General features: G+C 31.9%; 2 protein-coding genes across 5 annotated transcripts in view; one reads left to right on the top strand and one right to left on the bottom strand.

Annotated features, from left to right (window-relative positions):
* LOC148604737 (uncharacterized) overlaps positions 1-8,721 on the top strand; it is a 13,705-nt gene extending 4,984 nt beyond the window's left edge. Inside the window, exons 2-4 of the mRNA XM_088550231.1 lie at positions 5,698-5,910; positions 8,161-8,291; positions 8,579-8,721. Coding sequence (XP_088406357.1) covers positions 5,698-5,910; positions 8,161-8,291; positions 8,579-8,611 — 377 coding nt within the window. The 3' untranslated portion in view covers positions 8,612-8,721. The remainder of the gene's footprint in view (positions 1-5,697; positions 5,911-8,160; positions 8,292-8,578) is intronic.
* Positions 6,637-26,265, bottom strand: LOC148604736 (uncharacterized). Of its 4 annotated transcripts, XR_015916219.1 has the most exons (6): positions 26,109-26,265; positions 25,579-25,848; positions 23,071-24,668; positions 16,290-16,366; positions 14,439-14,622; positions 6,637-8,320 (listed from the first exon to the last, which is right to left on the bottom strand). XR_015916219.1 is itself a non-coding variant. In XM_088551060.1 (3 exons), exon 3 carries the CDS (start codon positions 24,643-24,645, stop codon positions 22,795-22,797), a length of 1,851 nt encoding a protein of 616 aa, XP_088407186.1. In that variant the 5' UTR covers positions 24,646-24,668; positions 25,579-25,848; positions 26,109-26,265; the 3' UTR covers positions 18,064-22,794. The 4 variants fall into 4 exon arrangements, 3 of the variants coding, with proteins under 3 accessions (XP_088407186.1, XP_088407188.1, XP_088407187.1); XM_088551060.1 differs by lacking the exons at positions 6,637-8,320; positions 14,439-14,622; positions 16,290-16,366 and having other exon boundaries at positions 18,064-24,668; XM_088551062.1 differs by lacking the exons at positions 6,637-8,320; positions 14,439-14,622; positions 16,290-16,366 and having other exon boundaries at positions 18,064-24,139.

The following is a 26,265-nucleotide window of genomic DNA, read 5'->3' as shown; positions in this document are numbered from 1 at the left end:
TATCTTCAATAATTTTCGACAATGTACCTATATTGTATATATCCCTTCTGCAGATGTAGTTAGATACACAATACGCTCGAAATCGTTAATAAGATTTGCACATCAATACATGATGCAGTCTAATAAAAAAAACTATACAAGGTTAATCGTAGCCGAAAGACTTTATGTCAGACTGAAGAAGAATGCTGTAGAACAATCTATTGTGTAAAACAAGTTCTGCAAGTGGTCAAAATAAATGAAACTATGTGAACATGAACATAAAGGACAAGTGCCCTTTGACGAATTTAAAAGTTTTCACAGATAATCTAGACGTAGTTTTTTGTTACTGTGCATTCAGCTGTGTTGATAAAATACATTTTTTTAATTCACAAATGTTGATAGAAAAAAGTATACAAATCTATTGTTATTTGCTACTTTTTCTACTGCCTTCCCCCTTTGAACGGGTTGTTTTGCGTATATGCTAAGGTATTGACAATGAAAGTTTTATACAATATTTTCTTTTAGTACCTTTCAGAAGCATGTATTGATTTTTTTTAATTCCAACGATAAAAACAGTGAAAGAACCGAGGCATATTTTAAATAGATATACAATCATAACTTTATATACGCACGTGCACTTTGTATTGTATCAATAAACATCAAACGTAAGCCTAAAATCTGTTAAGTGAAAGTTAAATATACGGGCTTTGTTATAAATCTATGGTTGATATTGTATGTTTGCTAGAAAGCAAGCCGTTAAATTTTAAAATTAGTTTCGAATAAAGGAAAAAAAAGAACGATAGAAAACCGAACGGTAAAGTAATTTGTACACCTTTTGACATTATTGAGAGTAATTATGCTCACTAAAGACTGAAAAATTTGAAAATGCAAAGTTTCATTATTTTCGGACACTATGGTTACAAGTATCCTAATATTTTACACGAAAGGGCAATGTCCAACATGGCAAACGACCTCATTTCTCAAAGATGTCTTTCTCACCTGGTGTCACATTCATGGAAGTTCATGGCGAATGTCAGTTATAAATAAAGTCGTCACCTGTAAGCACTACATAAATCAATTCTGGTTTTAACAAGTTTCCTGTGCGGACTTACACATCTCTCTACTACACTGAATTGTCGTCTTAGACACTGTACCTCCAGACTCAGCAAATATAACAAGAAGGGATATGGTGAATGTGTCGAAGAGACACAACCCCACCGAGATGAAAACAATGTCAGCTGAAGGTCACCCATGAGTGTTCAGTGAACAGGTGAAAAAATACCTTGGGATTAGTACTTTGGCGTGATCACAACCACCCTTCTTTAAATCTGGCCACTTCGGAATAAATATTACAAATTTATCACACCAAATAACTACCAATGTATAAAATGTAGATTTTTAAATAGTAGGTAGCTTCCTGTTCAGAAAGATATAGCATCAAATAAAATTCATGACATTATCACATCTACGTGGTTAACCTTCTGTTGAATCATGCTAAGATACATCAGACTTATCCTTCCTGCATATCTTACGTTGATAGCTTCTTTTAGTCTTTGACTTACTTATAACTATCGACTACATTTTCAATGAATTACTCTTCTCCAATGGGTTTTCACTTGCAATTTATAACTTAAATATACTCAAAGTTTAATCTTTTTTTAAGAACTGAGATCCAAAACTAGCAAATATATTATACTAAATGAGCGCAAATTATGAAAACATTTTTTTAATCGACATGTTTTTTCCAGTCTGGTGGACGCATTTTTCAACAAACGGTTGGCATTTGAATGGAAGAAATTGTTCTCCTCTACTTACTGACAAATTCCTTTACTCTTTTGAGGCTGACTTTATAGCTGATCTGATCTGATCAGAAAGAAAGAATATCGATTGGCTAGATCCTTTAATTTCAGTTTCCGCTATATAGATGACGTATTATCTTTAAACAATCCTAATATCTGGGATTTGATACATTGCATCTACCCCAATGAACTTGAGATAAAGGATACTACAGACACGGTGAAGTCAGCCTCAATTTGGTTATTTTTTGTTCTCTGTTGTTTTTGTCTGTGCTAAATGTCCGGTCTTTGTCTTTGGACTACATTCTTTTAGCATCTTGGTTGCATTGATTATTTATTTTGTCATAAACAACATCGATAAAAAAGTGAATCAATTCATATTGTATTACGGAAATCAAGAGATTTACATTTATTCATTTTAAATAAAGGGAAAAGAAATATAAATCTGTAAACTAATTACACATGTATCAATAATTATCACTTTAATGTTGTACGCTGATACAATAAAGTTCTTAAATAGTAATAAATTCAAAAATTTCACTATATATCATCCGAAGTTCACAGTTGCCACCGTCCTCCATGTTCCAAATAGACACATTCCCATCACCCCATTGATTCTTTTTCTTTATTATGCAATATCATTTAAATTTTATAATTAGTCCTTAACATTTGAACTTTAGCTTTAAATGAAACCATTATTTATGAAAAAAAAAGATATAAAAGACGTTGTGAGCATTCCTTGGTTGTTAGTTTACTTGTGGTGGTTTTGCAAAGATAGCGAAAACGAACTATTTCTGTCCATTGAGCTTTATGGATAATTCCCAACATCTAAAATAGAATCCCGCGTTCGAAAAGAGTAATAATTTTTCTTTGTAAAATCTTATTAGTTTATCCTGGCTGGAAATACAAGTGAAAAAAGATTGCTACCCCTAGCCATATGCACCCCCCCCCCGCCACCACAAAATAAAAAGTTGAAGTGAAAATGTCCTATAACTCCTGTAAATTTATGGGATGAAAATGACCACGCAATACCATCAACTACATACGGTGACTAACAGTGGAGTTGCGTCCATGAAGTCAAGTGTGAACAACGGCCGTTCGGCCACCAATTTTTCTATGTTCCCTATTGCGTTGCGACGGGGGCAAAACTGCCAATATACAAGTCTCCTTTCATTTTTAAAGCAGTAGCTGTATTGCATTCGTCTAGGTTTTTTTTATAACGGAGCATTCAGAATACATGTAGCGCCAAATTACACAACCTCAGAACGGTTAGTTAACAGTTCACTTTCTTGGTCATATGGATCGCTAAGCCGTCGACGTCGAGCCACGTACTTATCTCCTTAATCAAGCTGACTATGCAGAAATGCTCTTTCTGGATCCGCTATATTACTGCCGAGTACAAATGTTATCATTATTTTTGCAGAGCTCTGGCAGTTAGTGGCATTATTTTCGTTAATTCTCTAAATAAATTCACTTATTTCTTGCCTTTTGATAATGAAACTATACGTTTTGAATAATTCTGATTCATCTGCGAGTTTTTCAATCAGGCATTTAATGAAACTATACGTTTTGAGTAATTTTGATTCATTTGCGAGTTTTTCAATCAGGCATTTTGCTCCTTGGTATTTGTGTTGTTTTTTAGTAGTTTTTGTGCCCCTCTTAGCACTGTATCGCCCATCTGTAAATACTACTGTTTAAATTTTCTTACATAAAAATATTTCAAGTCAGCAACTATTTCAAATTCAAAAGATTAACAATGCTGTCATAGACCTGTTTAAATGTTGAAGTAAACTGATGATTCTGTCATATGGCTGGATTTGTTGACAAGTCCCACCATAAATATCCTATCTTGGAGTTTACTGCTAATATATCATACCCTTTAAAAACTTTCTCCTTAACTATATCCCAGAAAATCTGCACCACTGCAAAGTAAAATCTCCCTTGAATGTCTATATATAATAGATTTGCAGTTTTGAACCCCTTTAGGTGAAGTGGATTTAATACGTTATTTGTCATGTGAATCTTGTGTGTGCTTGTATAGGTATATTGACTCCGTTGTCTGTGAGCAAAAACAATTTGCTTTTTGACTCAAAGAGTTATACATTTTTACCCGACCTCAGATAATTGGATAGTGAATTTAGTGGTGCCTTATATTAACGAGCATCCTTCTTGTTTTCAGAGATGGTAATTTTGATTTGTCCAAAAGCGAAACATATGTACTGTCAAAGTCGTAATAAATAAAACGGAGGGCACGTTCTTGAGTTTTCTCAATTTTTGCTGAATTTGTTTCGCTACAGAAGTGCCAGGTCAAAGGGCAGTAGTTAAAATTTGACATAATGAAAGAATAATAAATGGTTAGTTTCCCAAGCCTAGTTAAATTTTTACCAATACGCTTGAGAACATTTAATTGCCTTGCAGCCTTCTTACATATATTTGAAATTTGAGTATTAAAATTTAATTTAAAATCCAAAGTAACTACCAGTAATTTAACTTCTTCTTCACATGAAATGGAAATACCGTTTACATCAAAAATAACTTGTTTATCATGAGTTTTCTTCCCAAGAGATATGGCCTGAAATTTCTCTGGGTTTGCCTGCATCTTGTTATAGGAAAACCAGTCAATTAACTGTTTGCTATCATCTTGTAGACATTTAAATACAACATCAATAGCTTTATCCGATTTTGACAAAGTGTTATCATCTGCATAATTGTACAGAGAACAATGTTTAACAAAATAAAATATATCGTTGATGAAAACATTGAACAAAATAGGTCCTAAAATAGAGTCTTGTGGTACCCCTTTGTAAATATTTTTCATTGAGCTGAGAGTTTGGTTAATTTTTACACATTGTGTAATTTGCTATAATTTTGTCTAAAACAGAACTAAAATCCATGCGGAATTGCTCATCTACCATGCTGGGCGGTTTGTAGACCCCACAAAAAACCATTCTGTATCTTTTGATCGTATTTCTATACCAATGGATTCAATGTTTTTAAAATCATATTTTCTTTCTCTATCACCGGCAATGTCTGATTTCATGTATGCCATTATTCCCCCGCCGAAATGATTTCTATCGGATCTCCACATTGAGTATCCATCGATCTTAAATTGGGCATCTGGGAAAGATTCGTCCATTTTTGTCTCAGATATGAAAAGAATAGCGAGTAGATTTCTCCCTAGTAAATCAATAATATGATCGTGTTTGTTCCGGATGCTATTGATGTTCATGTAACCACATATGAGGTTGCTTGAATTACCTTTTCGGATTGTACAGAGTTCTTCAAAAATGTCCATGTGGTCGTCTGAGTTGTTTATGTTTTCACCACCGGAAGTTGATTAAGGGAGGTAATCGAAATCAGCTGATTGACAAATTTGTTCCTCAACGAAAGAATCGCTAAATTGAGGCAATAAACAAGGTTTACAAAACCAACTGTGAGTTATCAGTTTTTCCTTTATATTGTCATATTCCTGATTTGAAATATTTAGGCATTTTGTGTGGTGCCAGTACCAACATTCTTCACATTGCAGCCTTTTTTTATTTTTCTTTGTTGGTTTGGCGCAAACTTTGCAAGGATTTTTGTAGTTTGGTCCCGGCTTACTGACTACATCTCCGCTGAGGCAAAGGAGTAAGATGGAAATGCCGTTTCGAACGTTTTTATTTGCTTTTATTTTGTTTGTGATGTCAAGGTCGGCCATATTTGGTTTACCAGCGGGGTCAGGGTATAGTTTTTTTTCAGCGCATAATCGTTTCTTGGTAGTAAAATATGTTTGTGCATGGATAAAATCCCAAGTATTCTGGTTTTATAGCTTTGGTGTGAATTATAGAGTTCTGAGGTGGCTGGAAACCAGTCAAAAACCCAAAAAATATCAGAGTCCATACGAGTCCACTCTGCCCTTCCACCATCTTTTTAAGCGATTTAGACATTAACATAACAGAGGTTGACAGACTTCAGAAGTTCGGATTCACCGTCAAGAAAATTGCTGAAGATGGTCTTCTTGGAGGTGTTGTTCATCCTAACACAATATATCAGAGATTGACAGAAAATGGCCTTCCTGCTTCTGAGAAATTTACCAACATAACAGATGTAGAACTGACTACTATCATTAGAAATTACATCTATCACCCTAATTCAGGTATGTGTTACATTTTATTACCACCCCTATTCAATCCCAAACAGTTAGTCAGACTAATAATAACCTTTTCACTCAATTGTGATGAAACATTGTGGGCGTTAATTTAAAACATCACACATGCACATGCATATAAGAGGCACTTGCATTATGAGAAAGATTTCACTCCCCTAGAATTAGTACTACGAACAAAGTCATACTATTACATAAGTAAAACAAAGAACATTAGCAAACACAAGTACAATGTAGGTACCCAACACATACATGTACATGTTTCCAGTATTAAACACAGGTTATTCAAACACCTCAAGCTTCTTCAAGTAAGATATGATTTTTGAAAACTATTTACAGTGAAGTGTCCTCCCTAAGATTTACAGATAGCATCCTGATAACACCTGTATTTTAATATACATTTATTAATCTAGCATCTAAAAATTATAACAATACCCCTGTATTGAACTCTATGAGAAGTTATTTTCGATCCTTTAAAAAATGCATGTCCTTAAAATATCTTTGCAGGCTGAGCGTATAATATTTAATAACTCGTAGTCTAGTTGATTTACATGCTCATAGTATAAAAAAATCTTTATTTGGGGGATACTTTTCCTCATTTATTTTTGAAATAACTGCATTTTAGTATTTTAGTAATATTATTGAAAAAAAAGTTGGCTGCTGTATGTAAACTGTCCGTCGCCTGCAGAGGTCTAGCTATTCATTTAACAAACACAATTCTTAAACATTTTATTTTGATTATACAACATTTGTTTCTGTATTCTTCCTCCTTTGTCACGGCAATTATACAATATTATTTACTTACATAATAATATCCTATAATTCGTGCCTAAGTCTGTAAGTTTACCCTAATAGATTGAATAAAAATTCACATGTGCATTTCAATCTATTTATAGTAATGGGGATGTAATTTAAAGTTTACAGTTTAAAATTTAAAGTTTATGTTCTTTGTTGTGTATGTCTGTTTTCCATGTCTGGTCTTTGTCGCTGGATTACATTTTTTGTTTACCGCTATAACCTTGGTTCCCTTGATTACTCTTACAAACAATACATTGTAGTTTCATTACCGGACGTTCTACATGTATTTATTCAAAAATAATTACACAGACATTATAGAATCATTATGTATTTTGAGCCAAGAAAAAAAAACAAAATGCATACATATGATTTATATATACATATATGTTAAGATTTATTGATTTAAAAACTGGATTAAACTAACCAAAATCTGAAGTAAACAGGTAAGATTTAATTACCACTAGTACGTATTTACGACCTCCCCACGGCAGGAAACAGGGCAATAAAAATTACGGATATTTATTACCCTTAATTGACCGACAGGTCGGACATAATGACATAATAACGGATTCGGACAATTATCATCATATAAGACTCTACCTGTAATGTAGTATCAGCCTTCTCAGGGCAATATAATGCTATATGACCCTGAGATCAATGCCTTGGATCTGTCCAATTTGCACGTGTATTTGTTAAATTGATATGTTTTATTTTCTTTTTTTAGACTAAATTCATATTTCCAATTATTCTCTTGTCAATGAAACCCCTGTATCCATGTATTATAAATCAATCTAATTTTCTTCATATTACTAGTAGTTCACATTAATTTACATTTACTATATAAATGTTTATGTAATTAAAACAATGGGTCATACTTCAAAATAGTCCTATTTTAGTATCTAGAGCCTTGAAAATGTCATCATTTGATCTGGAAATAATGTATGCACATATTAAAACAAACTGCTTCAATAGCTTTGAAAGAATCTTAAAAGACAAGGAGGCCATCACAATCTGAACATGATGTTTAAAAACAGAAGTCTCTTCCTCTATTAAAAGTAATATTTTTCAAGTCCATTGTAAACATGCAAGTGATATGATATGACAGTTTTCCAATGGTTAAATGCTTACAGTACATGTATAATGTTCATTGTAAGTAAAATTTCATCCATGAAGATCCGACAAAGTAAAATGTAAATATACATGTACCGGTATATGATATTTGTCATAAACTCCTTGAACTGTTACTTGTCTATTAACAAGTTTGTCCATTTACTGTACCAGTAACTGGTACAGTGTACATGTACAAGTGTAGGTGATATAACAACACATGTAAAATAAAGTTATCAGTGTTCAATAACGTAGAAAATATCTACATCAACATGATAACTATCAATTCATTTTTATATTTGTAGGTGGCGCATACTTCCAAACAACCCAGGATCTGATGGTACAAGTGTCGGCGATTACTTGCAGATATTGACAGTGCGGGAACTGCTATGAGATGGTCTAGAACAATTCAGAGACAACAGCACAGTGTTCCAACAGCATTTAAGTTCTCATCACTCCCTTGTCAGGTAAGGACTGTTACATGAACATTGCATATCTGAAAATTTTTTTTTTAAGTCCTCAACAAATTGCCTTGTCTAGAATCTATGGGTCTACAATATGATATATGTAATTATTCATTCCAATTTATCTGCTCTTAGGAGATAATCAACATTGAAAATCGAATAGATTCTATTGTATTTGAGTGTCATTTACAGAGTTATCTCCCTTATTTTTTGAATCTACAGTGCATTCTATGTAATTTTTATCTTTTAAGAGCACACTTCTAAATCTACAATATGTTTCTTCTTGGAAGGTGCGAGGAAGCATGGTGTGCCAAGTCGTGTAATGGTAGATCACGGGACGGAATTTGTTAAGGTTGAAGAATTTATGAATACAGTACGAGGAGAAGGTCGTGGAAGTTTCATTACAGGAAAATCTGTCCACAACCAAAGAATTGAAAGCCTTTGGCGTGATGTCTTTTTAAAGGTCTTGCACTTTTATTATCAATTATTTGACTTCATGGAGCAGCGTTCAATTTTAGACATTAACAATGACATACACGTGTTTTGTCTGCAGTATGTGTTTGTAAAGATAATTGACCAGCCTCTTCAAAATTGGCAGGCACCCCACAACAATCATAGAATAAGAACAGAGGGAAACAAGACACCCCAGATGATATGGACCCAGCAAATGGTACAGGGGGATTCTTCATCGACAGCAGCTGTAGATGTCCCAACAGCTACCATTGACGAACCGGCACAACAGATAGGTATCAATGGTGCCAGAGAATTCATCGCCACGGTAACTATAGTTTACATTGATAAACAAAGATTATCGACCGTAAACTATAATTAGCGTGCGATATAGTTTATGCGCGATAAACCCAGATTATCGAATTTTTGTTACTGTCGCGTGCCATAAATTTGCCGAAAATGCTAGCGGACAATTATCAAATATATCATTTCTAGTTCTCAATTTTTTTTAAATATTAGTTTGTTTTGTGTATTAACTTCAATTTTAATTTCCGGTCTGACATTTTCGGCATGCTTACTTTTCTTTAGTACCTTAAATTTTCAACATGAACTTACTTACAATTCATTTGACTTGTAGTTGTCACACCTATTTACCTAAGAGCACTATCCGAACGGTGAAATAAATTAAAAATTGCAACACAATGAACAATTACTTTTATCGGCATGAAATATCAATTAAATACATTCATATGAATATAATTTACTAAACACCTGTATTTTAATATACATTTATTAATCTAGCATCTAAAAATTATAACAATACCCCTGTATTCATTCATATGAATATAATTTACTAATGCTGTAGTATATAAGGGCACCTATTTCGCTGCACCTGTGTAAAATGTTGTTTTTGGCCAGCTGCAGTCTGTCCTGAGGCGTAAAGATTTCCTCGTCGTTCATTGTATTAAAAATTATATCAGAAAATTTTAATATTATTACAAAAATGTTTTATTTTCATTTCAGTATCAATTTGAAACTTAAATCTAACTAAATGAAACAATCAGCTTTTACAAACGTCCACCCTTCCAAGTCAGGGTTTTGAGTCCACCCTCGCTCCGTCAAACCCCTGACATCACTCATTCATGTTTAGCGGGTACTGTCCAGCGCCATCTGGTGAGTTACCTAAATTTAACCCGATCCAAAATCCAATCAAATAACTCGTAATAGAAACTCTTTGATATAACTTACAAAATGGCTACATACACATAACGTCATTTTTTCAAAACAGAATCTACAGTTATCATTTTTGGGCCATATTGAATCATTTGTGACATCTTACTATCAGTTACTCGTATCACTGTTTACCTTTCCACAATCAATTTTCATTGGCGCTTCGCACCTGGAGAAGCAACTAATCGGAATTGGCTGGACGATACCCGCTAAATATGAATGAGTGATGTCAGGGGTTTGAGGGAGCGAGAGTGGACTTAGAACCCTCACTTGGGAGGATGACAAACCTCATATTTACGCAACATTATATATGAATATTATTCTATTCATTTTTTTGTTATATTTGATATATTCATAATCGATAGTGCTTCATAAAGGTTTGTCGATGTTTGTATAAGTTTTGAAATTTAAAGAATGATTATATCATCAATGCTTCTTATCATTAAGTCATGAAGATTATACATATATCAGTCTACACTTTAAAATAGCAATTCTATTCACTGAAAACCCATTGGTGGCCTTTAGCTGACATCTTTAATCCCGGTAGGGTTTCTGTCTGTTTACCATATTCGCAATTTCCATTCTCATTATAGTATATTGATTTGAAGTCAAATTGGTGTCAATAGAGAAACAGGAGACTTTTGCAACAATTTACAAAATTCAACGATTTTTATTTTGTTTCCTAATTAGGTTCATTAACGCAGTTCGCATTGATTGTTTTGACTATCTGATTTACCAGATGATGGTACCTTTAATGATCTCAAAACAGGTGTACTTGTATGACTGCTACAACACCTTTTAGGTTTTAGTTTTTCAAATCAGGTTGTCACTTCGATAAGAATAAACCTTCTTAGACAAAATAGACTGTTTTACTTCATTTCAGCTAAACTTTGTATTAAACCATACCTCTTTATGCATGATGGTAAAATACACCCGAAAAGCCTTGCAAAAGTGTTGTACATGTGCATTGTGAAAGTTTCGTATAGAGGCCTGAACACAGGATAACTTAAAGCAGAGGGATACTTAGTCATAAGTTGTGATATCGTGATCTAAAAAGAAGATTGATTCCAGCATCATTTGAAAGAAACTAGTTACCCCTTCAATTTTAATACAACTTTTTCCGGTTTCTTAATGTGAAGGTAGGAATACGATAATGCGACACTAAGGGAAACATATGGGCACAACGAATGAGAAAATATTAGGTAGTACTCCAGCTAAGAATCATGTAAAATGTGATTCATGGGTAAAAGCCTACATATTTTTATTTTTGATATTTTGTTTAAAATGCTTTAGTAAACACAAATTAACATGTGGTTTTTCATATGACCCGTGCTCATAGGAGATAAAAATTGTAAAGAATACACTGTAGAGTTCAAAAGTAAGGGACATAACTCCGTAAATGGCACTCAAATACAATAGAATCTATTGAATTTTCAATGTTGATTAACTCCTAAGAGCAGGCGGATTTGAATGAATAATTACACATTTCATGGTATAGACCCATAAAACAACTAAATAACAAAAATAAAGATATGTAGCCTTTTTTGGAGTGTATCACATTTTCTAGATTTTGCATGATTCTTACAAAGACAGCTACTGAAAAAGATAACATTCTTTTGAAAAACCCATTATTACGAAACTAAATGTATGGACAAAAACGATCAGCACAAACGCCCACTAAAAGTAGGTGTTCCGAAAGGATGAGCAGTTCTTTTTCTTTTCTTTTATAACATCTGTCAAGCTGTCATCTGAAAGCTAATCCGTTGTCTGGTGTTAAGACGCAATGGAAATTTATATCAATTCAAAACTTTACCAATAGCCGAATGGTTCAGCTTTATACATATATAGATAGCCGGAACAGTACTTGTGCACAAGGCATAAATGTATACTTGGCCTTTCAAAGATATCAACTCTACATGAAACTGAATTTACGATTCATCCAAATATCCAAATGTACAGACAATTAGTGCTTCCGCATATTCATTAATTTAAAACAAGCTAACAACGTAAATAGTACGGATAACATAACACGACTATTGAAACACAAATCAAAAAATATGTATACTTGTTGGATATACACATAAAATAAACTTATTTCAGCCTTTCAGACAAACAAAATCCATAATCATGGACTTAATCTCTTATTGATACTTGATTTCTGCAATGCAGTGCATGTCATAATTAATATATTTATATCGGCTGACTTACTGCAATTACCCGCCTATAATTTCAAACAACCGATTCATTTTGCAAACGTTTTGGATAAGTTTGGTAAACTAAGACGACAGAAAAAAAAATTAAAAGCATAAGGCTAAAAGTATCGATGAAAAGCATCTCGAAAAACTTAATGAATAAAGTTTAACAAACTCTGCCAGCCAATTAAATGGTCGCTTACAAAGGGTTTAACTAATGGGTAAAAATCATACTAAAATATGATAGTGAGCAGTTCTGGTGCGAATCTGGTGTATATACTAAGCACTTTGAGCTTGTTTTTTTTTTATTTTTGTTAAAAAATCTGTTAACTTTGTAATCATAAAAACCTACATTACCTTATCATTAAGGACAATAAAATTGCATTATATAAACACATTCTATATACCCATCCCATGGGGTCATTTGTTCACTACTTTTTAACTAACCGACACACTAAATTACGTTCATGATAGTGACAATTATAATACTATCAGTTATACTAGACGGGCTGTATATTTGACAGTGTGTCGTTAGGAAGCCTTGCAATAGTAAATCAGAACCGACTGTCTATTTGAGAACTATATTGAATCGGACTAAACTCTAAAGTATGACAAGATACTGAAGAATTATTGTTCTTATTTGAATCAATTATATTGACAATCGTGTTTGCTCCAATCATATTCTATTTTGCCATATCAGATGCAAAATAATGGATTAAATTGAGCTACAAAAATAGCGTTACACATTTTGTTTTTACTAGTATTTGTTTTACTTTTTTTGGTAAAGTAAGTTACAACATCGGAAAAATGCACTGCATCTGAAAAAATGTATGTGCAAATATAATTGTTCAAAGAGTAAAAACACGTACATTTTTACTGATTTATAGACCAAATAATTCGTCATGGTTTGAACATTTTATCTGATTCTTACAAAGCGAATAATCTGGTTGTTTAAAAATAAAACTGTAGATAATTCTAAAGACAGAAAGGGTTTAATTATCTCAGTATTGCATAGTACGCAATAATAATATCAAAACTGCTGAGGTGCCCCTATTTTCAACTCAAATTCATATATGAACTCCAAATACGATTCTGAGGTATCATAATATCTGTTATTAATGACAAAATTTGTCGACACAAAAATTCATTATAATGATAAAAATCAGAGGCATTTGATCTAAAAACAAGTCCGAAATTCAATAAACATTGACCAAAAAATCCAGAAAATCAGATTAACAATGACATATTTCTACTAGTTATAATAACAACACCCTCTTTCCTCTCTTTATTTTCAAAGGGAACTGGCCAAAATCTTTAAAACCCACAGTATTCTCCAAGAAAGTTAACGGACACTTACGACGAAGAGGACGAAAATACGAAGACTATGGCACGATACCATTTTACGTCGTTTAGAGAAAAGACGCATTTATCAAAACAACCCTTTTTGATATTTATATCTTTTATATTGATTTTTACAAATTACACTCCATATATTTCATTGTCTATATTCGTTAGGCATTTTATTCGATTTATGCCCTACTCCTAATATGAAATCCTAGATCTGCCCAGATCATCTGAACTTACTGGGTTTGCAATTTCCAATTCACGAATATACAGTGTACAATTTGTATCCATGTGCAAATCTTTATCAAGAAATTGTATATATCAATATCATTTTATAAAGGGGGTCATATTTTCATACAGGAAAAATAGGTCTTATAGTCTTCCAATTTTTTTATTGAGGGATAAATAAAAATAACCCTGCAATTATAACAACACGTAAGTCTTACCTTTGTAATAACTAGTATATTAATGGAGCCAACACTTGTTTGTAATTTCCAATAACCCAAATTTATACCAAAGAAAATTATTAATACATTTCAACCAGTCTTAGAAATGTACACATCTAATTTTATCTTGCGACTTAAAAAAGCAAGCTAATCTGAAAGGTTTATAGTGAAAATTGCTCAAGAAAGTATCTTGTTAAATTTGTCAGAATTGAAATTCACTAGCTAAATTTTCTATAATATTTGATAAACATGTGATCAAATCAAGTATTGGACGACTATCAAAATATTACGTAACCAATAAGCAAAACAAAAATAAATCCCGCACCGATAATGTTGTAATGTGCATGAAATCATAGCTACAATAAAGGGTCCGGACATACCTCATTTACAACCAAAACTTCGGAGGAGCATTTTGAGTTTGTTGGAAAAGGGCGAGGAAATTACGACAGCAGTGACAGATCAAAAGGGATTCCTTGATGTGGACTTACCCATTTTTTGATTGAAAATAATTCAATTTTCCTGCATGTTTATGACAAATCGGTCGAATGATAGCCTGGAAGCCGCCTTTTCTATCCTTCCAAAATGTACTGGTTTGCCTCTAGAAAGGAGCGAAATGTTGGCACGAGGTAGCCCTCTCCCTGTCCACTCCAGTCCAATACCCTACCCAAGATTCTGATTAAAAAGATTGAATATATTAGATATATAAATAACAATAAATATTACCAATAGATAACATTAGTAATGTTATCTATTAGTAATATTTTAATAGATAACAATAAATATTAAAATTATCAATTTTAAAATAAATTAAGTATTCATACTTAATCATAGCTATAGGTAAATATACAAATAGCTAGACTTATTTGCCTTACATATTGATCTGAATGAAGTAATTCTCGTGTAAAACATACTTAAAGTTGAAGCCAATAAACATACAAATCTATAGGAGTAGGTTAGAAACTTGTTCATAATAATATTTTGTTTAAAATCCCTTTGATCTTGCTATAAGATAATTTTCAATCTCGCATCAGTCGAGTGAGAATGAAATTTATCTCTAGTTTCTATGTCCTTGCGTGACATACAAGTAACAGCGTAGGGATATTTGATGACCCAAATAACCATCTGTTTGTTTACTGCGTATGAAATAATGGCTAACTTGTGGCAATATTTTCTAGTCTACAATGGAAAATAATTAAATATAACTTGCCCGATTAGAATGAATAAATCCCAAAATTATAAAACCAATTTTAAACGCAATCGTCATAGTTAACCGATTATTTTTTCTTCAAAAAATGTGTATCACAACTATAAAACATACGTAACGTCACGTAATACGAATGGGACTCTTGTGGTTTTGTACACAAAATTCAATTTTGTACAGAGGAAAGTGAATTTTGTTCAACAAAAATTAATTCTGATTAAAAAAATATATAACATACCACAAATTTTCAATTTTGTGTCAAAAAATTCAATTCTGTGTCACAAAATTGACTTTTGTGAGACAAAATTGAATTTTGTGAGACACACGTACACACCCATTTCATTCATTCATACAACTGCGTGAATAAATATTGATGCTCCGTAAGAAACGACATGTAAAAATAAACTTATTGTATGTTACGAAATGCACCGTAAAGTTAAAGAAATAAATTACCACACCTTTAAGGCGAAGGAATTATACTGTATAAACTCGGTGTAATTACCAAGCTGTTGCGTCATAGGACAAATAAACAAAGTACAACAACTGCGGTCCTATACACAAAAACATCTTAAGTGTAAAATTAGTCGTAACTTATGACGTCATCAAAGTATTGTGTCGTCATAACTTACGACTAATTTTACATTTTTTGTGAAAAGGACCACAGATTCTCATTGTCGCATTCAAATGATTATTACTTTATAAAGTATAGTTACGATTAACCGTATGATGAAACATTATCAATATCGTATGAAATGATTTAATACACAAATACATGTATAGTTAAGTAGACTAAAATTGCAAAGGTAAAACACCAAAAGCAACATCTTGAGTGTAGTGTGATTGCTTTGTGTTTAGATATATGAGGCGATTAATAATTTAGTATGTGGTTTATTAACACTGAAATCAAGAATGCGTATAATATGGAATCATTTTATCAAATGCAGTGTGTTGTATTGAAAAATAAATATCTAAACAAATTAAGGAATATAACCTTTTGGGGAATTCACTCTGTTACTCAAATACGTTCTCTTAATAGATTTAATCTCAAAGAACCCTTTAGATGTTCAAAACGTTTACCATGTATCGTATGTCGGGAAGGACTTTTTCAGGATTGATAATGGTAAAATAACTTGCATACTTGCAATAAGATTTCCATGGACAGAATTACAGAAGGACAAACAATGTGCTTTTATAAATCCCAAAACTTTGTTTCTGCTGAAAAAATAAAATAAAATAAAATAAAATAAAAAAAAAGATAAAAAAAAACACGCTATAGTAGGGCTCATAGATTTATAAATAAACACAATAAAATCGGGTAATAAATCTAAAACGGGTGGTTGGAACAACTTGAAATTTGTACCTGGTCATTAGAGTCGCTCTTTTACTAGGTATCTTTTTTGTTTTTGTCTTTGTTTTTTTTGTTTTTTTGTTTTTGTTTTTTTTGTTTTTTGTTTGTTTGTTGGCTATTTATGTACCTTCAAATTGTTGCGTGTGTCCGTTTTCCCTGTCCGGTCTTTGTCCCTCGATCTTTTAATTTCCGCTAGAATCTTGATTACATTGATTACTCTTGCATAGGATACATATCTCATCAAAGAAAAAGACTTGGATTTCTTTTATCTGTTACAGTGTTTGAATTAATGGAGAAAACTTGTGTCAGATCCCTATGGGCTGTCGTAGTAACAGTGACAATATTTGTCACCAGATCACACTCCTACATTAGTTCTAGGCAGGATTTCATAGCAAACATTCATACCTAGTTTGGTAAAATTTCTTGACAAAAAAAAAATAACCATGTATTTTGCAACATATTGTTTAAAAAATAAAGCAACATGATTTTCATGAGTAAAACGTTCTCAAACGTTGTCATTCTATTAACAATTTTGGGGTGGAGTACGCTTTTTCAGGAAAAACACAATGAACTTAGTTCTATACGTTGAAAGTGCACAATAAATGATCACGTTGATCACAAATAGTCAAACTAAAGCTGAAAATGTGTTCTTAAAAACTCATAATTTTAGTTTGCTATGATTATTATTTCCACATGTAAGTACTTGCCATCATGATGCACGTTTGCAGAAAAAAAATAAAATAAATGTAGATTTTTAGTATTATTTATTAATTTTTTTTTGAAAACCATTTACGATCATCGTCCTTTTAGTATAACAATTTTTAAAGCCTCATCTTCATACATCAAACCTCAACACAGTTTCATGAAAATTGCTCGAAGCAGTCGAACTTCAGTCGCTTGAACTCAAATGACTCGAACATAATTTAAACTACCAAAAATCCTCTTATATACTAGCACTCAATACAAATAAACTTGGATTGTTCAATCACTTGAATTAATATGTCCAAGCGCATGCGTACAGTTATACATTTTAGAGAATAACCCTCGCTAACGCACTCTACAGCCCTTTTTTGTCAGCTTGGTTAATAAAACGTGTAAATTCAGACGCATGTTGATGTATTTAACTTTGTTCACAAATGTCCATCATACTTACATGACTTGATAAGCATTTAAAACACCATTGCTCTTTGAGATATCATAATGTGGCAGCAGTTTGGCAACTAAAAACTATATATGGAATATCATATTCCAGGTAGGCTTTTGCCAAGGTTTGGAACGAACAACCAATCACTTTATCACTCAAGCTTCATTCATAAACTCATTCAATGGCAGTTCATACAACTGCAACGCACGTACAAGACAAAATGTTTTGTGAAAGTGGATGCTTTAACATCTTACGCGTTTTCTTGTTATCATTCTGATTGCATATAGTGCTGACTGATCATCTATCATCAATACTACTTGGTTTTAATGTTCATTTACCATTTCAAACTTCACTATGCTGGCTGTTATTATTTTTAGTTTTACTTTATATTTGAATGTATTATGAAAGAAAGATAAGGAGCATTGGCACATGATTTATTTATGTATGATTTGCTGTTTTGACAATAAAATCAACTTTGAAGTACAAATTCAATATATTTTTGTAGCCGCAAGCAAAGTCAAGTAAATAGTTCACTATTTTAAGGTCTTATTACCTCCTTCACGATCATTGTCTGTATTACTTCCTTTAGGATTATTGTTTGTATTACCTCCTTCATGATCATTTTATGTGTTTTCTCCTTCGCGATCATAGCAAAATGATATATAACATTTAAAAACAAAAGCTCACTTAAAAATAGATTGCATATCCTGAATTGCCAGAAAAATTGAAAAAAAAATGATTGAAAATCTCGAAAAATATTCGTATACTTGTATTTAAAATGTAAAGTTCGATGTGTTGCCATCGACAAATTCTAAAACAAAATCGTGAATGCTAATTTTTTACAGACTCCTTTGCTATGTTTGTAAAAGTTGTAGGTTTTCTGTTATTGTAAAACACTGAGGTTTCATTCAGTGATGGATTTGGCTTCCTATATCAATATTTTTGTTTTTGAGTACTTCTTGTATACAACTGATATTTTGATTATGATCTTCCTACATTAATTTTAATGCTGCTGATAAGAGGTTACACCTTCAAACAGTATATCGAAATTTACAATACATAAAACTGACATTTTTTATAGTATATTTAAGAACCTCTGGGTCGATACCGCTGCAGATGGACCTGAGTTCCTCGAGGGTATTCACCAACCCATTAGTCAGACTTGTCTGACCCCGAATTATATCGTATTTAATCTACCTTATTTATGAAATCTTGCAGTATTCCAAATTTAAAAGAAATATGTAAAACACTAAACTTTCATTCCTTGTATTGCATATGGTAGAAGCTCTCGATGATGGATTTGGCTTCCTCTTTCGATAGTTTTGGTTTTGAGAACTTCTTGTATACAACTAATATTGTGATTATGATCTTTCTAAATATTTGATTTTAATGCTGTTGAGGAGAAGTTACTCCTTGAAACACGTGTGCAGCATATCGAAATTTACAATATATAAAGCTGTTTTTTTTTTTGTATTTAATACATGAATAACATGTTAATAGTAACAAACAATGAACCAAAAAACATCTGAACCTCTTTTAATGTTTAAAGTTAAACATACAATTCATCTTATCCCCTTCAATGTTTGTAGAAGTTATTTCAACCAATAAGATCTAATTTAGCATTTTGTGTAAACGTTGCTGAACTTTGAACTTTTAATATAGAAAGTTTTATAACTTTAAAACGAAAACTCAGAAATATATAATGACTAAACAGGATGTTTACGTCAATACAAATACTGTTTTCCATAATTTCATCAATCTGGGTGCAACTACTACTGAGTAATAGAAAATTGCAAAATCCCCTCTATTTTATGAATAAAGTCTCATAACTCAAAATCGCACAATCGGAAAATACTAAAATTGAAAGGAAGTTTATATCAATAACAATAAACAAATCATAAAAGTTTCATTGATATTGCTGCAAATGAATTAAAGTAGTTATCCGAAGAAGGAAAAGCACCCAATGTTTGTAATTACAAATTCGTCTATTTACAAAGGGAATATAAGAAATATGCAAAAGTCAAAATGGAGTTCACATCAGTATAATTTACCAATGTTTAAAAAAGCAAAATAAAACAAAAAATTGGTTGAATCATTTTGGAGTTTCCGTGCAAGGAAGATGGGCACATAAGACGTACTCCGAAATTTAAAGTGCTATTTCCTAAATAAATGTGTATTCCGTTTGAGTTGACTTTCAAGTTTGCACCAAATACACTTAGAGTCTATGCATTATTATAAAATAATATAATTTCTCAAAGGGCAAATTGTTCAAATAACTGATGTCTTCAAATTAACAATGTATAACCGAAGCAGAACACGCTCACAAAGAATTACATCAAGCGCGACAATTTACATTTTAATGGAATGTAGAAGTAAAAACTACTGATTTCAATAAACTGATCAAAATTAGTAGCACGGCCGACGGATGATATAATTATTACACAATATCTGGCAGGCAATCCACAATGAGAAAATAATAATAATGAAACTGTAATTATATACCATATCACAATATATCCCTGAAGTTAACATTGAATTTTTTTATTATGTGTACTGTTAAAGAGATATTTAATGATAAATAAATAGAATGGTATCATGTAATATAATCTATTGACTGTACGATAAAAGTTTTCAAACTTATGCCTGAATCATTGTTCGGTTGACAATAAAATCAGCTAAATTTATAACAAGCTTATATATGTAATTTCATGTGAAGTCAACTATATGGTTCACTATTTTAAGGTCTTTATTAACTCCTTCACGAACATTGTATGTATTATTCACTTGTTTTATCCATTGTTACAAAATACAACAAAATAATATACAATATTTAAATTTGAATGCTCAATAGGAAATAAATCCTAAATCCAAATAATAGGATGCGCAGCCAACAAAGCTGAGGAGGTGTATACCACTGCATATGGTTAAATGGTTGTATCGCTTACTTCAGAGTTTTCGGGACATAGGAAGACAATCGTTGGACGTTGGCTGAAAGCTCAGCACATCATGAACGTATAGGACTCCATCTGTAGATTTTTTTTCTAAGAGCTAATTAGAACAGCTAGAGATGACAAAACGTTTGGCATGTAATCATTTCTCCCATTGCCATACGACAGTCAAAACTAAACTTTAATTTTCTCCGTCTTATCCCTATTTTGATTACTGTTTCATATTATTTTAGTCCGGATTATCTATAGTGATTTTGTGCGGATTTATTGTGGTGTAATGAACTTTTTCATCATTCAATAGGAAGACAGTTCAAGCATATTTGGCAAAGTTTTGGAATGTTACATTCATCCATATAAGTAGCTTTTAGTATGGTAGATTTCGTTTTAGAGAAGTACAATTAAAATAAACAATAATACGATGATAAAGTAAAACATTATTCATTAATCTTTCAAAAAAATAATTTTGCGTTCTCAAGGTTTATCAATTACATAATGATTTCTAATGACATTCACTTCAGGTTAACTAAAAATGACAAAACTAAACATCAAAAAACAATTTTGAAAAAAAAACAATAAAGAAAAGAACTGCTTCTGTTGTTCTATCTTGTTACTTGCCATTATATGCCAATTCTATGAATTTTAGGGAACAAAATTGTTGTATTTGAAGTAAATATTTACTGTAATAAGAAAAGCTTTGTTAGTTGTTTTTTCCGATATGTAAATTTAATCTTTTATTCGCCACTCTGTGAAATTCACTTGTTTATATTGACCGTGAAATTTGTTAACAGCCACTTATGATTCCTTTCATAAAATAAATTAAGAAACTTACTTATTTTCAACTTATTTTACATCAATTTCTTAGTTATATATAGATAAAATCATTGAATTTATGTTTTAAAAATTATTCATGAAATATCATTAAATATATAACATAGCTAAAAAGATTGCTACTTGTGTTTGTTTCCGACATATTGGATTTATGTTCCGAGCATTTCTCTTAACAGACAACATATTGCCTATATGGACAAACGTGACTCGTAAGTTATACCAACTCCGACTAAAAACAGTATTCGTGCAAATTCAGCATGTAAAATTAAAATTGAAAGTCACTTCTAAACTGTATCATCTGTACATGTACATGTATTACCACTTGAATGTAATATGATGCACAAAAACACTGTGCGCATTTTATAGTCTGATTGTGGAATAATCAACACAGACATTCATCTAAAGAAGTCATCCGTTTAAAGGATCATAACATAAGAATTATTTGGTATTGAGGCAGGTGCTCGTCGAAATATGAAAAGGACGATGAAATAAAATCGGTTATCGTTCATTCCTGATATTGATTAGCATAAAATGTAAAATTCGGATGGATTGACAAATTTGCGATTCGTCCGTAATTCTGGCCGTTTTACATTAACAAAAATACTGAAAAATATTACTTTGTTAATCTTTGAAAATTATCAGACTTAAACGAAGGCTTGAATAGACAGAGCATTTTAATAAAGTGGTGCATATCACCAATTACAAAATTTGAGACACTATTATGCTGTAAGAAAGGTAATTAATTATTTTAGTGTCACATACCAATAGTTAAACACATAATGTGCAAATCATTAATATTTAAAAAGTACTGTAGACGTATAAAGTTTCAGAGTTGCTAAATTTCGATTCTGTCAAGTAAATATATAAGCGCGAACAAACTATCGATGTTTAGAAAATGAAAAGCGTTTTTTTTTTATATTTGTTTTTTATTTAATCAAAATTAAAGTACTATTTGCTTTTTTTTTTGTCCACTGCAAAAATATCGAAAATCAGTAAATCGCCAAATAGTATAAGCTTACAGTATATTTGTATCATGGTTTACATATTTGAGCCTTAGAATTAAACTGTATAGTACTATATAAACTTTGAGACAAAATATAGAAAATGTTGAACGGTTACAAACTGTAAAGCAGTGTAATAATTGCTATTAAATAAAGATGTTACTTTTCTTTTAAATACTGTTACTTAAATTTTTATTTTCAATGTGCTAATTTTCTAGCGGTCTCAGATTCGGTTCACCAAGGTCAAAAATGCTAACTCAGATATTGTTTTTCTTCAATACTTTGATCTTTTGGTCATTCCTGCACATTTTACCATGCCAACGAAAATCGATAAAGATTTTTAATTTGAGTGGTCAACCCGTTTGTTACAGCTTCTAACAAAAACAAATTTTCTTCAATTCCGAATTATTAACGCAACTTGAAGTATTCCCATATTTGTTAATACGACTATAGCCCCCCAAAATAACATCCTGAGAATTATCATATCGAATAGTCCCCTCAAATATTGCTTCCCCGGGAAGAGTTTGTAATAAAATTTGATAATCTTTGGTAGATCTCTCAATTTGTGAAATCTTGTTCTTCGGTGAAAGTATTAAAAACGCTGAGATGATTTTTCGTAAATGTAATCGTTGACATGGGTAGTCTTTTACCTGTACGTTCAGTTTTTTAACAAATTCTCCTGCCAAATGTACAACTATTTTATCGTCGATAGGAAGGTTTCTATGTTGTAGACATGTGCACCAATGAGACGATACACCTGCATCTTTACATGTTCTATCATTTGGTATTTCTTCCAAAAGACTTTGACCTGTACTTTGTTTTACAATATAATGTTGCATGTAAAGAATGTGCTTAAGGGTCTCATAAACGTCAAAAGGTGTAGTGAGTCTTTTAGTATTAACTTTCAAATTGTCAATGAGATTTGGGTGTTTCACCTTGAACCAAGATGGAAATGCGTAGAACATGAAAGGCAAACGCTCTTCCATTTTACCCATGAACGTTTGACGAATTCGTCCGTAGCGAATCCCATGATCACTAAACAATATCAACAATGTATTGTTTAAAAATGGGTGTATCTGCTTAAGAAAATCAAGGTACAATACATCCGCTTTGCTTGTTTCATGAAGACGATCATGAGTAAGTCTACTTAAAAACGTAAAAGAAAAAAATGGCAAATCGTTAAACATTTCGACATATTGTTTCGCATAATTCAGAACTACGCTTGTTTCTGGTCTCCCGTGAATGCAGTTATGACCTGTATTCCATATATCATTTATTTCCTCGATCGCCACTGAAAACGGACGATCAAAGTAGTCTGCAGAAGGTTTCAAGAACCCTGTCTTCTTGTAATCAAATATTTGTATTTCTGGGGCATCCTCGCTATATAATGTACGGTAACCATTCCTTGAGTATTCTTTCCATATAAAGTCGTAATGGTCGAATGGGTCACTAAGTTTTCTTGAGCCCAAAAGCTCTTTCAAATATTTTCCCGTCGTCATTGGCACAATGTTGAGGAGGGTATTGTCATCAACTTTGTTATAACCTAAAAGTTCTATTGCTGACATTTCATTTTTCAAATATTTCCGAGTCATTGGCATATATCGTATCATATTATTTCTTGAAACGGATTCAACTCCTACCATTAAGATACTCAGATGATCACTTCCGCTAGTAAACATTTTGAACCGTTCCTTACATATCTTTTCAACTTCCCGTTTCCTATGAATAAATGAATATACGTTAGTGTACACAACCTTCCCTCTTCGATTAAAACATCTTACTCTAATAAACTCCTCGTTCACTTGTATACTATTTCTGAATGGTTGACTTTCGTTTATGTACTTATAAAAATTGTGATGGGTCTCGATATCATTCGGACGCCATATAACGTCATATTTGCAGTACTCCAAACCAAATGAATCTCGTTTCAAAATTTGTTTATTGATATATATGGTGTTATTTTTTATATAAAGAAGATCTTCATCAACATTACACGTAAGTTTCCTTTTACTTCCAATATACCAATAAACAGATGGGTCGTGTGGATCTAGAAATGGAATTTTGCAATTTACGGTGTCCACAAGAAGTGATTTGTAAATACTGACTTTGTTGAAAAATAACGGAATAAGCTTAAGGTCAATATAAAGTACATTTATTAGTGCAAATATTAAAAACACCAGTAGAAGTAAAGATATACATTTTTTCGTCCTTCTTAGCAAATTCATTATCAGGGAAACACTCTATGCAGCTGAAAAAAATGTAAATAAATAAAAATACCATTATTTCATATGACTGTGACGTGCCATACAAATCTTTTACCCGATAAAGTTCTTCACAGTACACGTTAAGATACATAAAACCTCATAAACGTTGGGTTTCACATCTTTAATTTGGTTCGTGCGTCTGTATGCAATCAGCTTGCCAGAAGTCTACAGATTTGATTCATTTGTGCTCCAAGAAAGACCTATTTGGAGATTTCATTCGTACAAGTTGTTTCAATTAATACTTTTCTTTACTAAGTCATGGTTTTTATCCTTTTTTTGTCATTAGATTGGCAATATATACTTTATTATGGAATTAGAATAAAAGACATATTGAGAATGCTGGAGAAAAAAAACAATGTCAATGTTAATGTAGTCACACGTGAGATTTATAGTTATGATAAAGAATATGCAACGAAAACCTACAGTGTAACCTGCCAACCGCTTTTAGATATTAAAATTGGTTCAGTTAAGATAGGTGTTTAGTTAACCATGGCTTAACGTGCATGTTAAAGTGCATTATTCAGGGACAATTTAGACAGGTTTCATTGTGAAAGTATAATTGTCATCTAATATGTAGGCCAGGAGTGCAGCTTTGATTAACATGCGAATATTAGTACTCTGCTGACTACAATCTAATAATTAATTCATTTTGATTATTTACATGGCGGATGTTATTTCTTTCACATTGTTGAAATATATTACAATGTTCGACAACAAAGATAAACGCTGGAAAATGTTTGGTAAACATTGTCAAATGTGTATGCCCACCTCTTTAAAAGTAAGATTTTCATATTTTCAGAAATTACTGAACGGCTTTTGATATTTCTCCTGTCATATCTATATCCAGGAATACTTTGTTTTTGTTTGATTAAACATAATTAAAAAAAAACTTACCAGCGCACTCTCTGAGATGGAGGAGTTTAATTTGTTGTCAAGCTACAAGGGTTATCTGCTATTATACTGAACTAACATGTGTAACTTATCTTTTTAGACTCGCTTATTATTGTCGTTACGATATTATATGACGCACATTCAAACGTTCAGGTAAAACAAGGCCTGTATATTCCATATTTGGGCTTGTCTATAGTCCTTTTGCTTACAGATCTGTTTGTCTCATAACGAAATAAATCAGCAACAATGACTCATGTAAAGTGTCCAGTTCATCTATAATCAAAATTAATTTTAAAGATAATTGAATTGTATTTTCAAAATATTGAAATAAAAATATAATACATTACAATCAACGGCGTTCAAATTACAAGAAATGTTTAGTAATTCACGCATGTTAATGCCAACCACTTTAAACAGTAAAATTGTGCTCTCCATCAAATGCACTTGAACAGCTATATTATGTCTCCTGTTAGATCACATCTATATAACTGCATACTACATGTTTTAATATTAAATATAAGTTAGAAACTTACCACTGCACTTCCTGAGATATGAGAGCTTTTTGTTATAAAGCTTTAGAAAATATATACATATACGCTGCGTCGGAAAGTGTAGTATTATCAATAAATAGACGCGTTTTTTATTGTATCAGATTTAAATTTTATGAATGCATATTATGCATTAGTTGAA

Source organism: Perna viridis, chromosome 10, assembly GCF_037379345.1.
Source record: "Perna viridis isolate PV_CMFRI_1.1 ecotype Kerala chromosome 10, ASM3737934v1, whole genome shotgun sequence".
Lineage (NCBI taxonomy): Eukaryota > Metazoa > Mollusca > Bivalvia > Mytilida > Mytilidae > Perna > Perna viridis.
This window is presented reverse-complemented; position numbering and strand designations above follow the sequence as displayed.